Below are 15,295 nucleotides of genomic sequence, written 5' to 3'. Positions count from 1 at the left end.
AGAAGCATCTCCAGAAGCTAGGGGTGCAGGGAGAGTCAAAAGTGTTCTTAGAATGGCTAAACCCAAACAAAATACTGTTAACTGTATTATAGCTGTTATTCCCTCACTCACCCCACAAACATTTCAAACAGCATGGAACCCAAAGGCTTTGAGAATTTAGTTACCGTATTTTTTGCTCTATAAGACGCACCAGACCATAAGACGCACCTAGTTTTTGGAGGAGGAAAACAAGAAAGAAAAAATTCTGAATCTCAGAAGCCAGAACAGCAAGAGGGAACACTGCACAGTGAAAGCAACAATCCCTCTTGCTGTTCTGGGATAGCTGCGCAGCCTGCATTCGCTCCATAAGACGCACACGCATTTCACCTTACTTTTTAGGAGGGAAAAAGTGAGTCTTATAGAGCAAAAAATACGGTAAGTGCCTCAAAATTGGATCCTCTCTATGGGCTGACGGAGATTTTTTTTAAATTGCAGATTCCTAGGGCAGCTTACCAAAAGTTAGAATTGAAGCAAATTGAAAGGAAAACATTAAAACACCACAGAATAAAACAGCAGCATTAAAGCAATCAGCAGAATAAATCAACCCAACACTAATGTACACAGGATTAGTAAGCTTTGGATAACAAAAAGGTTTCAACCTGGCCCCAAAATGTTATTAAGATAGGTGGAGAAACCTGAAGAAGAGCCTCTGTTGAAAATATTAGTATGTGGAGACAAACAGCTTTTTAGATGTCAGAGCCAAGCTGTGAAGGGCTTGGAAAGTAAAAAACAAACAAACACAGCACTTCTGAATTGAACCCACAAACAATCTGAAAGCCAGTGTAGTTGGTGGATCACAGATTTAATGTGATCAGAACATCCGGTCAGAGTTAACAGCTTCACCACTGTAATGTGGACTAAATGCAGTTTCCGAACTGCCTTCAAAAGCAATCCCATGTACAAAGCACTGCAGTGGCCTAACCTGGAGGTTACATGGATCACTGAGACCCAGATACTTCCGTTCAGGTAAGTTCACAGTTGGTGCTACAGCAGAAGCTGGTAGAAGATGCTCCATGCCAAGGAGACAACCTGTATTTCTAGTGACAAAGATGGTCCTTTGAGGGGATGGTCCTCTGCTCCCAAGGCATTTATAGTCTAAAAAGATCCATATTGCTTAGTTAATTTGAATACTGTTGTTTACTTCACAGTCATAATTTAACGCCCGTCATTTTTCCCCCTCCACTTTCAACAGCCGTGAGAGCTGACCGGATGCGTGGGGGTCGAAACAAGTTTGGACCAATGTACAAGAGGGACAGGGCACTGAAGCAGCAGAAGAAAGCTCTCATCCGAGCAAATGGACTCAAGTTGGAAGCCATGACTCAGGTGATTCAAGCAATGCCCACTGACCTAACAATATCCTCTGCGATCCAGAATATCCATTCTGCCTCCAAGGGCCTACCTCTGAACCATACAGCCTTGCCTCCCACAGACTATGACAGAAGCCCCTTCGTCACCTCTCCCATTAGCATGACAATGCCGCCACATGGCAGCCTGCAAGGCTACCAGGCCTACGGTCACTTTCCGAGCCGTGCTATCAAGTCTGAGTACCCCGATCCTTACACTAGCTCCCCTGAGTCGATTATGGGCTACTCTTACATGGATGGTTATCATCAGACAAGCTCGCCAGCAAGTATTCCTCACCTGATACTGGAACTCTTGAAGTGTGAGCCAGACGAGCCACAGGTCCAGGCGAAGATCATGGCCTACTTGCAGCAGGAGCAAGCCAACCGAAGCAAACACGAAAAGCTCAATACCTTTGGGCTTATGTGCAAAATGGCTGACCAAACCCTCTTCTCGATCGTCGAGTGGGCCAGGAGTAGCATCTTCTTCAGAGAACTTAAGGTACGCTACACACTTGTTTTCTATTGCATGACAATGAAATAGAAATATGGTTTGCCGTTTTGCTTGGCGTGACTTACATTCACTCGCTACTCTTTGGTCAAATGGCACTGTATAAACTGTGAGCGTGGAGCTGTTCTGCTCATCCTTTCAGCAGAAGGTATAAAAAAAAAAGTCAGACCTCTATTCTGCAGATTTCCAGATCAACATTTTTTAAGCAGAAGATTCTGGTGAGCTGGAGTGTCTGTCTAAGCAGGGCTACTTGCAGAGTCTACAGCTGTCTAGTACGACACTTGTGGAAGAGAATGTTTGCTGTGGGAGATAGAAGATGCTTTCCCTTTGAAGGCCTCTGGCATATTTGCATGCGCCTCGGAAACAGCAGGGGGATAATGGGGGGTTTTGTGGGGAGAGGGCTAGTGATAATAGAGAAATAGGAAAATGTCAGACCACTGGTAAGATATCTTAGCAGACGCAGGACTGAGAGAAAGGTATCTACGAATCCCAGGGTTTGTTTTGAGCAATGAATGGCTATGAATGGCTTCAAGCTTGCTGAAAGAAAAGTATAAACCAGTCACTTGAGCTAATGCCAATCATTCATAAGACCAGATGGAACAAGTATGGGGGAGTCACTGGGCACAGTAACTCCTGGGTAGGGCAGGATACATATAAACATGTTGCAAAAAGAACCAAAATGCCTCAGTTTCTGTGGCTCTGTAGAGTTCTGATAAAATGAATATTATTCTGGTTGGCATAGATTCCAGGAGCCTCTCAGCAAAATGCGCCAACAACTTGTAGATATCAAAATAACAATGGGGGTGCTATCTGAGGAAGACATGCTGTGCTTTTGAGCACTCCAGAATGCAATGTTTTCAGGACTGGGGAGGACCCTGTGCTTTGCAAGTATCAAATGTGCATTTACTGTGCAAAAAAACTAAACAAACACACACACAACTGCTAGTGTGTAAAGGCCATCAGAGTTACATTCCTTGAGTGTCAGAGAAAAAGGTCTATTCAAGTTCCTGCCCATAGATAAGCAAAAAGAATAAGAATAAGAAGTCAGTGACAGAACTGAAGTGGTCAGCTAATGAAGTGGTCAGCAGTTGGCTGAGAAGGAGTGTAATCAGTGCAGAACCCTAGAAAGGAAGGAATAATGTGAGATGTGCTGATGGCAGTTTTGAAGGAGACCAGAAAGGGGGTTTGGGGGGCATTTTTGCAATTCACTGAGGACAGGACTAGGAACAATGGAGGTTAAACACTAGGCAAGCAGCTTTCTTTTGAGCATTAGAAAACAACAATAAACAACAGTCGCTCCCCTGTGGAAGCAGGTGTCCTGAGAAGTTGTGGAATGTTCTTTCTGAGAGACTTTCAGTGGAAGCTGGAAAATGTTTCTGCCAGATATTGTTCACATATAGCACAGCCTGCCCTAGGGAAAAGGACTAGGAGCAGGGGACTCACTCTGATTCAAAAGTCTTCCATTCCCAAGTGTTACTGAGGAGTATGTCACATTTCAAGGGGGAGGACGGGAAAGAGCAGCAGGATTGTGGCCGGCCTTGGCTGATCTCATGAGTTCGCATTTATCTTGCAGTCGTTGCTGCTTATTGCTGATATGTAGTTTTCTTGCACAGCATTCCTGCTCCTGAGAGCTGTTCTACACAGATGCAGAATTATTATTATTATTAATTCTTGAATTTCTATACCGCCCTATACCAGCAGGTCTCAGGGTGGTTCACAGGATAAAATCAGAATATAAAACCACAAAGTACATAATAAAAACAAAAACAACAACACAATAACCACCTCCAACACATTTTAAAAGGGCATGGGATGTTTTTTGTGTTTGGTGACACATTTAGTATTTTATTTATTTCCAAAGTAGATGAAAAACTATTAAGACATGTTGTTGTTCTTTAGTCGTGTCCAACTCTTTGTGACCCCATGGACCAGAGCACGCCAGGCCCTCCTGTCTTCCACTGCCTCCCGCAGTTTGGTCAAACTCATGTTTGTATCTTCGAGAACACTGTCCAACCATCTCGTCCTCTGTTGTCCCCTTCTCCTTGTACCCTCCATCTTTCCCAACATCAGGGTCTTTTCCAGGGAGTCTTCTCTTCTCATGAGGTGGCCAAAGTATTGGAGCCTCAGCTTCACGATCTGTCCTTCCAGTGAGAACTCAGGGCTGATTTCCTTATTAAGACGTTGATGTCTTTTAGTTTAGATTTGCATATATAGTGCAAATCTAAGCTAAGAGACATCAACGTCTTAATAGACAGGTAAAAATAACTAGAAGGACTGAAATTGTGTGCAAGAGGCTGATAAGCTAGAAAGGGCTCTCCTGGCACCAAAGGGAGAAGAAGGCAGCAGGGAGAGCATTCCATAATTGGGGCGCCACTGCTGAGAATGCCCTCTCATACAGCAGGCAACTGCAGAAGGCCCTTTAGTATCTTAAAGCACATATGTTTTCACATGTGAAACAGGCAGTTCTGCAAGAGCTCTAGTCTAACCTGGATGTTGCCAGAGCATGGGTAACTGAGGCAAAGCTATCTCTGTCCAGGGAGAATCACATTGTTCAGAGTGCACATACAAAATGTCCCCCACACTCATACACAAATGTTCCTTGCTTGCATGTAGTAAATTAGCTTTGCCCTCTGATATACTAGTTTACTCTGCATAAAGAGGTTTGTTTATTTTCTTACTCACTCAAGGCCCATGATCCTTCCGCTTACAACTTCAGCTGATTCAATCCAGAGTGATGCCACCTCAGTCTGCACATTCTGCATCACGTGTAGGCCAGCCATTAACCTTTGCTCTTTCAGTTCCATCTCCTCTCTTTATAGTCTCTATATACAGGCTTTTTCTGTTTCCCCTTATTTTCCACAGTTTTCCTTACCATCACAAAATGAGGAAGCTCATCCATGGGCAACTCGTTTGCATGAAGGGATTCTTCTGTGCGTTGCTCTTGAGATAGTAAAGTCACAGGGATTCATTTCTGCCACTTCACAGCATGCTGTCCGTTCCTGAATATGCAGCTGCCGCTGGGGAAAATGTTGGTCCCTCAACCTATACAATACGGTGGTTATCGATAAGGCCTCTGTGGTTATGGGAAGGAAATTGAGCGTTCCTCTGGAATTGCTGTCGTAGAATTTCCCCTTGTTTAGAAAAGGCTTTTCCCATACTGCACCAAGACTGCTCATTCTGTTACTGCTACCAGATGGGAGGCCAATGAGAAAATGAAGCAAAAGCATGGAGGGCTGCACATTTTAGAAGCGTTCCTAAGGCAGTGCTGCAGCCAAGCTGGCTTTGGACTTAATCAGTCCTAAAATGGTTGATTGTCTATGAACCCTATGTGTGCTGCTTAGAGTACTTAAGGGGAAGAAAACTCTTTATAAGTGAATAAGGGACATATGTAACAAATATTTACAGAGTTGTTGTTTAGTCGTGTCCGACTCTTTGTGACCCCATGGACCAGAGCACGCCAGGCACTCCTGTCTTCCACTGCCTCCCTCAGTTTGGTAAAACTCAAGTATAGAGGTCTTATTCAGGATGCCAGCCAGTCAGATATGCCCTTTTTACATTACTCCATTCCATCCCCCTTTTTCTCATGCTACCTCCTCCAGCAAACACTAAACATTCCACACACAGTGATTATTCTCAGTCCTCAATGGACTATTTGTGTGTGCATTGGGAGGTGCCCTTTAAAAAAAAACCTAGGGGTGGTTTGTTTGTTTGTTTGTTTGTCTGTTTGTTTGTTGCACTTTTGCAAACCTTTGGATTATTCCAAGCTGCTAGAAATGGCATTCATGGTGCCATTTCCACTCCATAAGAACACACACTCAGAGTATATTTTCACTCCTAGTTTGGTCTCAAAAGTTTTATTGGGGGAATTCCCATGATTTCAGCCAACCTTAAACACACATGGTTCTGTGAATGTTTAACTTGCATATTTTCATGAGTGTGCAGATGCTGGATGTGTTGTGCCCAAGTCTGTTTTGCTCGGGAACTCATAGCATACAATTTATTTAGTGCAAACAATGAAAGAATCGCCATCAAGTTGTAGCATGCACTCTGGTCGTTGTTTTATCTCACGCTATATGCTAGAGGACTTGAGAAAGATATAACAAATTTTGGGTGAGAAACCAGAAAAATGTTCGTCTGGATAGCCCTCCTTCATTTCAAAGAGACTCGTGCAGGAAAAGTTACTGCAGGATTGCGCCCTTATTTTTTGCCTCTCCCTACCGTGACCACATTGTGGTTGAAAAGTGAGTTGTACATACCATAAATAAACAAAGCAATAAAATATTACTGGGCATTGAAACACTTAGCAATGTGGATGTGTGGTGTTCGTTAGTTTAGAGCTGCTTCTTAAACAGAACCTCCATGTCTAGGGGGAATCTACTCCTGTCTAACAGATGCAGGGAACAAGAGGGTGTGACTGTTCCCTTCCACACCACCCTTGTAAACTTTCACAGGAGCATTTGGCTGGACACCGTTGGATAATGAACCCTGGTCTCAACAGAGCTTTCATAAAATCACAGCATTTTAGCTGGAAAGGACCTTAGATCTCATCTAGTTCAACCCCTTGATCAACTGATCTGATCTACAGAACTCTTTGTTATTATTTGTGCCTAAAAGTACACCGCTTTATTATGTGGAAGACATGGTCTTTCAAAGGTTATAAAGGAATTCATAAAAGAACATGAATGCCATGTGTATATTGTACTGAAGCAAAATTAGGAGCCCCTGAGCTAAAGCTGTCTTGCTGAAGAATGCCACCTGGCTCCCAAAAAAGGGAGCAATTGTAATGTGTTATATAATGCTTTTGGAGCACGGAAAGTAATCTGTGTACATCAGTCCCACGGCAAGCATGGCCAGTGGCCGGGGATGATAGGAGCTCTAATTCAGCACCATCTGGAGAGCCAAAAGTTCTCCATGTCTGACATACATAATAATTGCATTGCAGTTATTAAACAGGCCCTGATGCCTGTTTCTTATGCATACAAGAGTTGACAAAATAACAGAATGTTGGGAAGTGGCTGATAATAATAACCTAGCAGTTCGAAAGCATACCAGTGCAAGTAGATAAATAGGTACTGCTGTGGTGGGAAGTTAAAAGGCGTTACCATGCGCTCTGGTTTCGGTCACAGTGTTCTGTTGTGCCAGAAGTCGTTTAGTCATGCTGACCACATGACCTGGAAAGCTTGTCTGTGGACAAACTCCGGCTCCCTCAGCCTGAAGCGAGATGAGCGCCACAACCCCATAGTTGCCTTTGACCTGACTTAACCTTCCAGGGGTTCTTTACCTTTACCTTTTAATCCTAACCCCATTTATCACAGTATAAGCCTCACTGAACTTGGGAGGACTTACTGCTTAGAATTGGACTGTAAGTCTGGATCCAATCCACATATATAGAGTTGTCGTCATGACTGTATTCATTTGTACAATTCTATTTGTTTATGTGGTGCCAGGTGAGAGATTTGTTCAGGCCTTTTAGGACTTTAAAATGGTTTTGCTTTGAATGCTGGGTTTTTACAGCCTGCTGTGGTCTGTTTGTACATGGTTTTATTGCATTTTTCTGTTTTGTGTGGAAGATGCTCTGGAAGCCGTAGCTGAAGAGCAGGTAACGAATGTTTGAAATAAACAAACAGTGAAGCCTGTGTACATAGCACCTTACAGCGCAAGTCAAAAAGGTGCTTATCTTAATTTCTTGTATTAAGTGGCTAAGAGCTTCTAATTCAAGTTTGGCTATAAAGCAAAAGCAGATGGCAAATAGATACTTCTGTAGCAAATTTATTTATTTTACATCCACCTCCCTTCCATCATAGAACTCAGTGTACCCACAGCTGCCAGGCAATCCACAGCCCTCTCAGAAAATGGGATGTAGGAGCATAGAAAGCTGTCTTGTGCCAAGTCAGGCATTGGTTCATCTAGCTGAAACTGGGACCTTCTGCCTGCAAGATAGATGCTCTGTCACTGAGGCCAAATCGGTGACACCAAGAGATGCTTTCTGGCACCACATTGTCAACCTACCAGGGTGAAGGGGAAGCGGAGGAGCAACAAAATTTCTCCCACCTCTTGGTAGAGTATTATGTGCGACTAACTTCGCAAGTGGTTGGAAGTATAATCCAGTATGTTGCCTCCAGAAGCAGCCCTAGACACTCAGGTGTCTTGAGGCAACATCCATATTGGCGTTCTATGATGCTAAATGTATCTTAATATCCAAAATAATCAGCATTTTGTTGCCCTTTAATGGTATCCCATGGACGCGGGTGGCGCTGTGGGTTAAACCACAGAGCCTAGGACTTGCCGATCAGAAGGTTGGCGGTTCGAATCCCCGCAACGGGGTGAGCTCCCATTGCTCGGTCCCTGCTCCTGCCAAACTAGCAGTTCGAAAGCACATCAAAGTGCAAGTAGATAAATAGGTACCGCTCCAGCGAGAAGGTAAATGGCATTTCCGTGCACTGCTCTGGTTCGCCAGAAGCGGCTGTGTCATGCTGGCCACATGACCCGGATGCTGTATGCCGGCTCCCTTGGCCAATAAAGCGAGATGAGCGCTGCAACCCCAGAGTCGGTCACGACTGGACCTAATGGTCAGGGTTCCATTTACCTAATGGTATCCCAAAATCTGCTGCATGGGGTAGTGTGTTTCATCCTGCTGAATAGTTACCACTGTGGTGGGTGGTCATCTGTAACCACCTCACATTCCTTGTCACAACATGGTTCTGGTGTCATTATTGCTAGGACCACATTCCCCCCCCCCTTTTATTGCCACAGTGTAATAAACAGTAGGATTGTACCATTAAGACAGCAAAGCTATTACCCATCCTGGCTGCTATTGTAGTCCAGTAGCATCCAGAGGTGATGGTGAGAGACAGACATACAGATTTCCCTATCCCAGAATAGCAAAAGCAGAATAATGTAGCATTTGTGTCAAGGAAACGAAAGGTTGAGTAGGTAAATTTAGTAGGAAAACATGTTTGGCCAGATGGACAGACATGCTTTTAGCAAAACTTTTATTTACTTCAGTGTGTTTTCAATGTTGCTCCTAGCAACTGGAAAGATACTAAAAGCTTTCTTCATTGACATGAAGGCAGCAATCCTATGCTTCTGTGTCAAGGAGCAAGTCCGGCTGAACACAGTGAGGCTTACTTCAAAATAAACACACGGAGAGTCAAACTACCTAGGAGAGAAGTGATCTGCTTCCAGCTAAATCTGGCTTGCTCATTTGGTGAAGGAAAAGTTTCTTTGAAAATGTGTTACTAAATAAAAATCTTGGATGGAGTACGTTTAATGATTAAAAAAAAGAGAGACCCAACTAGGGTAACAATAAACACAGGAAATATACATGAATAAAGTGTTCTGAAAAGTCAAGCCACAAGTCTTTAACGACTATAAATACCACCTAAGCTGGGTCACTATTATTAGCAAAGGTTGAACAAAAGAAGAGGTCCAGAAATAGATACGGTGGCCTGAGTAAGGGATGGTATGAAATGTCTTGTTTAACCTTACGCAGATATTGTTGCCATAGCATAGGAAATGGTTTTTGCTGGCTCATGTATTCTATGGGGATGAAGGATGTTTCCATGTTGTCTGTTTGCCAAGGAAATTCCTTAACAGGCCTGTTTGCTAAACAGAGGAAATATCAGCCTACTGGGGTGTCGCTGGACGCGATGGGAACATCTATCTTCATTCTGTTGCTGGCTGTGATCGGTTTGGGCTGCAGGCTTGTACAGGCGACTCTATATTTATAGTGACAGTGAGCATTTACGTTGCACATCTGAGTGTTCACAGTCAGTGGTGTAAAATAGAGAAAAATCTCTGCCAAGTATTGTTGCTTTTGGTACTGTGCGCCTCCTTTAACTACCTCGTCGTCCCATTCAGCACCATCTGCTGTCATCCTTCTTCTGTAAAGAAACAAATGTGATGCAAACATCCCCTCTATTTCTGATGTCCAGGCTGTGAGGGCCATAGAATCATAGAAGGGTAAAGTTGGAAGGGACCACAAGGGTCATTTAGTCCAGCCACCTGCAAGTAGTTTATATAGCCAAAAAGGCTATATAAACTACACTCAAGAGGAAGGTATTGGTGGCCAAAGGGGTCTCCCTCCTGGAAGGTTTGCGGAAGTACAAATGATCTGGGGTGGGGCAGGGAGCCTAAGGGAGGAAGGACTCCTAAAAACAGCCCAGTGAGATTTGAGCATGCTCATTTGCGAGGGAATGCTGATTGACTGTTGGAGCAAAAGAAGGAAAACCGTGGAGGAGGGATGGAGTAGAGATGCTACAATCATGAACAGCAGCATTCCACACCAAATCATTTAGTTGCAGGGCCTGCTTGTAGTAAGCCTCCGAGTACAGTAGTACCTCGGGTTAAGTACTTAATTCGTTCCGGAGGTCTGTTCTTAACCTGAAACTGTTCTTAACCTGAAGCACCACTTTAGCTAATGGGGCCTCCCGCTGCTGCCGCGCCGCCATGTGATCTCTGTTCTCATCCTTAAGCAAATTTCTTAACCTGAGGTAATATTTCTGGGTTAGCGGAGTCTGTAACCTGAAGCGTATTTAACCTGAAGCGTATGTAACCCGAGGTACCGCTGTATATATATGCCAAATTCCTTTCCCTCCTTCCTGACCAATCGAAGCCCCCAGTCCCCACACACTTAGAAGGAATAGATTTTCTAACAGTTTTTGTCACTGACAGCCTAATACAAAATGATGTTTACGCTGCATAAGTTTGTATCCAAGTTAGTTATGTATTTGAAGGACACGTCGAAGAAGGGTGTGTGTTTTCTCTCTTCTATTAGCACACATTTACCCATCGGAATATTGTTTCAAACATAAACCTAGCTTCCAATCTATTAAAAAAAAAGAAGATACGGACCATCCCAGCAGGGTGATAAAGTCTTCCTGTGTTCCAATAATAAAGCCTGTCCATTCCGTACCAGCAGTTTCCAGTTCCTTTGTGGCTGGACAGCTTGGGAAGACGAACTCACTCCTAAGTAGCCAACCTGCAGTATCAGTGAGGGAGTCGGAAACAGATGTTCACCAGGCTATACAATTTGTTGTCACTGTCAATATTACGTGGCACTTTTCCCAACGGAAATTGTTTGTGGATGGAGAAGAATGCAACGGTGGGGGCACGAGGGGGGAACATGTCAAAAAAGGGCTTGGATTTCTTCTGCTAGGTGTAAAGCTCTTTTTAAGGGAAAACGATTACATGGGAACAGACCTTAATATGCTGTGCACAGGTAGCTTAGGTTTCATTAAAATTTAGCATCTGTTTTGCCAAATTCGCCAATATGTTTGCATATGACTTTCTCTGTTCTCAGAAGTATTGTGAAATATCAGAATATAGCCAGAGTTAAATGTGTTTCAATCCGAATTATTCCAGTTGAAGAGATTTTGAGCATGAGGATAAATCAACTGGATTTTTTTAGAAAAATGATTTAACTGTGGCAACGTCATGTCCAGTATTTTCATAACATAAAGTTTGTTTTGTTTTTTAAAAACAAATTCCATTAAAATGTTTGGCCAGAACAAAATAGCCAATCTTATTCCAGGTATCATGAGCAGTATTAAAGATATGCATACACTTTGCTAAAATGCTTTTAGAGGTTTTTTAAAAAAAATCTTTTTCCAGAAACTCCCTAATATATTTAGCGATGGAACATAATATGATCCATGATAAAAGTTCTAGATATAATTCTCATGCAATCGTATAATTCTTCTGTAATTTCTCATTATCAAATCATTATGCTTACACATAAGTTAGTTCAACAAAAGTGTTTGGACATTAAGCATTGTGTTTAATTTGACTTAAATTCAGTTGCCAATCAGATTTTAAAACAAGATTGTATGTAGCTGACTTTGTTTGTTCCCATGAATATAATATCTGTTTGGCTCTTCAACATAATTATGTCTCAGAAATAAACATGAAGCTTAAAGAAGATTTAGGGATAATTACAAAGTTGTAGTCCGAGTAAAATCATTGTTAAGCCACAAAACCAATAGTTGGATCTATTCCTTTTTTTAAAAAAAGGCATTTTTATTTCAGTAATATTTATTTTATGGTTTTAAGGTATCATCAGCCACATAATTAACATTACTTTTTAGAAATGTTTAGTATAGGATGCTTGAAATGCTTTTGTCAAAACACAGAAGAAATTGATCTTCAATATATAAGATTTTTTTTTAACTGCCACATCATTCCTTTTCAAGGGTTCATTGGGTTTCCAGAAACCTTTATAACATTAGACATCATCTCAAGGCATATTGTTAACAGTAAACGGTAGTTTCATTAAACGATTTCCTTTAGACAGCCAGTTTCCCTGCTTCACTTTGTTTTCATTTGTGGTAAGAACAGAATAAATAAATGCAGTACCTAGACATTGGCAAAATAACTCTGAAAGAGCATGTGAAGGTAATCTGGTAAAGATATAATGCCGGCTTCCCTCAAACCACCATTTGCAAATCAGGTTCCAGCTTTGGGAAATATATACAATCTCCTCCTCCTTTCTCCACAGCAAATTTCTGCATCTTACCTGTTCAGCATTAACCAGTATGCAGTTGTACGTAGTTAAAGCTAACAATGTTTTCTCATGACTATAGTCTGAAAATGTACTTCAAACCATAACTTCAAATTCTGGTTTACAAATGAACCATGGTTAATGTTGGTGTGCAAGTCATTCTAAACCTTGGTTATTGTTGACAAGGGAAGAATTTTCTTTAGGGATGGCAGAGATAGAAGACTTCATCTCTAAGGCTGACTCCTGATTTGCAAACCATGGGGGGCTGATGTTACATCTATACCAAATCTCTACAGTTTTTTCAAACAACAGATGCAATCCAGTGAGACTTAATTTGGTTTGAACTGTCTTGCAACCCGTTCCTAAATATTTGTCATTGAGTATCTGCCAGAGACACTCATGTAATAGCAATACAACATTGCCATATTATTGACACAATTCCACAGTCAGCACTGGGTGGCTCAGTATGATTGTTGTCACACTCAGAACTGCTCTGGGGCAACATTAAGCACTATACTTTAGAATGGGCTAATCGGATTTCAAGTTGGAACCAAACTCAGGTTACCTGCCACAGCTTTTTATACATTTTATTGTGGGCAAGAATTTATTGGACCAGCCAAATAGACAGGAGGAAAACCTCACCTTCCATCTCACTTCCTGGTTCTTACCTGCCTACGCATTGTTGGGCGTAGGGAGCAGATCTCTTGCTTTGCTCTGATTTTACAATGCTATTTTCACAGCAGTGAAATTGCAGTGTGATTCCAATCATGTCTGCTCAGGATTAAGTCCCAGTGAATTCAGTAGGACTTGCTTTCAGTGGAAAGGGCCAGTGGCGTAGCGTGGGGGGTGCAGGGGGGGCCGGCCGCACCGGGCGCAACATCTGGGGGTTAGGGTTAGGGGGCGCAAATCCACGGGTTAGGGGGCGCAAATCCACGGGTTAGGAGGCGCAAATTACTTGCCTTGCCCCGGGTGCTGACAACCCACGCTACGCCACTGGAAAGGGCAACCACTTTCCACACAAACACTCATTTTTCGCTCCAAAGAATCATAGAATGGTAGAGTTGGAAGGGACCGTGAGGGTCATCTAGCCCAGCGCACTGCAATGCAGGGATCATTTGCCTAACGTGGGGCTCAAGCCCTCAATCCTGAGATTTAAGAGTCTCATGCTCTACTAGTTTGAGCTATCCTGAGTTCGAAGAAGGGGAGATGATTACTTCACAGCCAATCAGAGTGGGAGGAGGGAGGAGCCCTGCAGATTTTTGGAACAGCTCTGCAAAGGCAGCAGATCACGCATTTTGATTTGTAACTCGGTTTCTGGAAGGGTTAGTGACTTGCATTCATTCATTAAAAAAAAGCAAGCTCAGACTCTGCAATCACATCTCTCATTCATTCATTTCAAAGAAGCTGGGGGAGGCGTGTTACTGTTTTCCCAATGATATTTTCCGGATGTAAATATTCCCCTTCTCCATCTCACCCCACCCCAGAAGAGGGGCAGCCCTACCTTTATGCTGAATGAAGCAGTTGCTTCAGGGGGGCAATTTGGGTGTCATGTAGAGTGCAGCAAATTGTTAGTTATTTAATTTATTGGGTCTGGATTTTATTGTCAGGAAGGGGAAGAAGCATTTGTGGGATTAGGTGCCAAAATAACTTTGCATGCCTTGGACATTATGCGCCTTTGTGGGAAAGGGGTACTCTTTGTTGCACTGCCTCAGGTGGAACAATGTCTTGGACTTGGTCCTCCCTGGAAGCTGCTATTTGCAGTATTCAGGAAAATATATGGGTACACATACAGCTTCCCTAGCAGGGATAATTTACTCTGAAATAACGACACAGGAAGAAAGAGTCAAATTCTGTTCCCAATGCTATGGTTCTAAGGGAATCAGGGGAGGGGTCTATTGATGGGGGGGCAAGAATAGGAGATCTAATCATGGGTGTCCAACATCTCATCTAGTTTGACCCTCACTGTAATGTTCACAGGTGTCTCAGAATAAAGATGAACAGATACATTCAGGAATCGTGCTTCATCATCATTCACTGGATTGTAAAGGCAGATAATAATTTATGAAAAGGGGGAAAATTAAATATCCATACCAGACAAGCCATTAAGTCGCTGCAGGAGTGAGGGTGGATTGTAATAGGCCTTGTTCTTTCATCTGCACCCAGCAGAGAAATCCTGAATGCACAAAACAGCTGGGACATGTCATGTGTACAACTTGAGCTGATGAATTGAAATAATAAATTCATTCTAATTAAGGTTTGGTTCTTTCCAATTGACTATTTCCTGTAGTTGAAAGCCACAGCTTTATATGCTATGCGTTTTCAAATCAGGATTGTAGCGTATATTACATTTTTTTTATTGTGCATATATAATTGTCAGCAAATTTGTTTCTCGATGTCTACTGCCCTGTGTTCTTTGGGGAAATGATAGCTTTAAATTATTGTAAATTAGAGCTTCTTCTATCCATTGCAGTTATCTTCCGTTTTCAGAGTGGGGATGACACAACAAAATAACACTCTGAATTGCATTTCTACGCCAATTTTCTCTTTATTATTTTAGTTCTCCATATTAAAGCAGTTGTTGCATCGTTTTTGAAAAAAAATTCTGCCCTACTCTGCAAACATGTAGTTTGGAAATGTAAGGTAGAAGCAAACAAAGTTTGTTTAGGCCAACATTTTATATTTCCTTAAAAATAGGGTATGGGCAAACTCTGTTCATCATAAGTGTTTTAATTATTTAGGATGAGTGCCTGAAAAATGAACAGTCCATGAAAATTATGAATACAACACTGAACACAGTTCTAGTTCACAGATTATTTGCATAAATACCGTATTTTTCCATCTATAAGACAACCCCTATTTTGGGGGACTCAGATTTAAGAAAATGGGGGGAGATATATCCGTGTATAA

General features: G+C 42.3%; 1 protein-coding gene and 1 long non-coding RNA gene across 5 annotated transcripts in view; one reads left to right on the top strand and one right to left on the bottom strand.

The window, feature by feature from the left end:
- NR5A2 (nuclear receptor subfamily 5 group A member 2) overlaps positions 1-15,295 on the top strand; it is a 119,693-nt gene that overhangs the window by 28,475 nt on the left and 75,923 nt on the right. For all 4 annotated transcript variants that reach the window (XM_083445342.1, XM_083445341.1, XM_083445343.1 and 1 more), the window contains exon 4: positions 1,232-1,881. In XM_083445342.1, coding sequence (XP_083301468.1) covers positions 1,232-1,881 — 650 coding nt within the window. The remainder of the gene's footprint in view (positions 1-1,231; positions 1,882-15,295) is intronic.
- LOC310679763 overlaps positions 5,756-15,295 on the bottom strand; it is a 149,031-nt gene continuing 139,491 nt past the window's right edge. The window contains exons 8-9 of the long non-coding RNA XR_014512508.1: positions 10,740-10,870; positions 5,756-9,770 (exon numbers count right to left, since the gene is read on the bottom strand). This is a non-coding gene — a long non-coding RNA (uncharacterized lncRNA). The remainder of the gene's footprint in view (positions 9,771-10,739; positions 10,871-15,295) is intronic.

The sequence above is a fragment of the Podarcis tiliguerta genome (assembly GCF_965153285.1).
Source record: "Podarcis tiliguerta genome assembly, chromosome: 6".
Taxonomy (NCBI): domain Eukaryota; kingdom Metazoa; phylum Chordata; class Lepidosauria; order Squamata; family Lacertidae; genus Podarcis; species Podarcis tiliguerta.
Note: the sequence above shows the minus strand (reverse complement) of the source record. Positions and strands in the feature narration are given on the sequence as shown.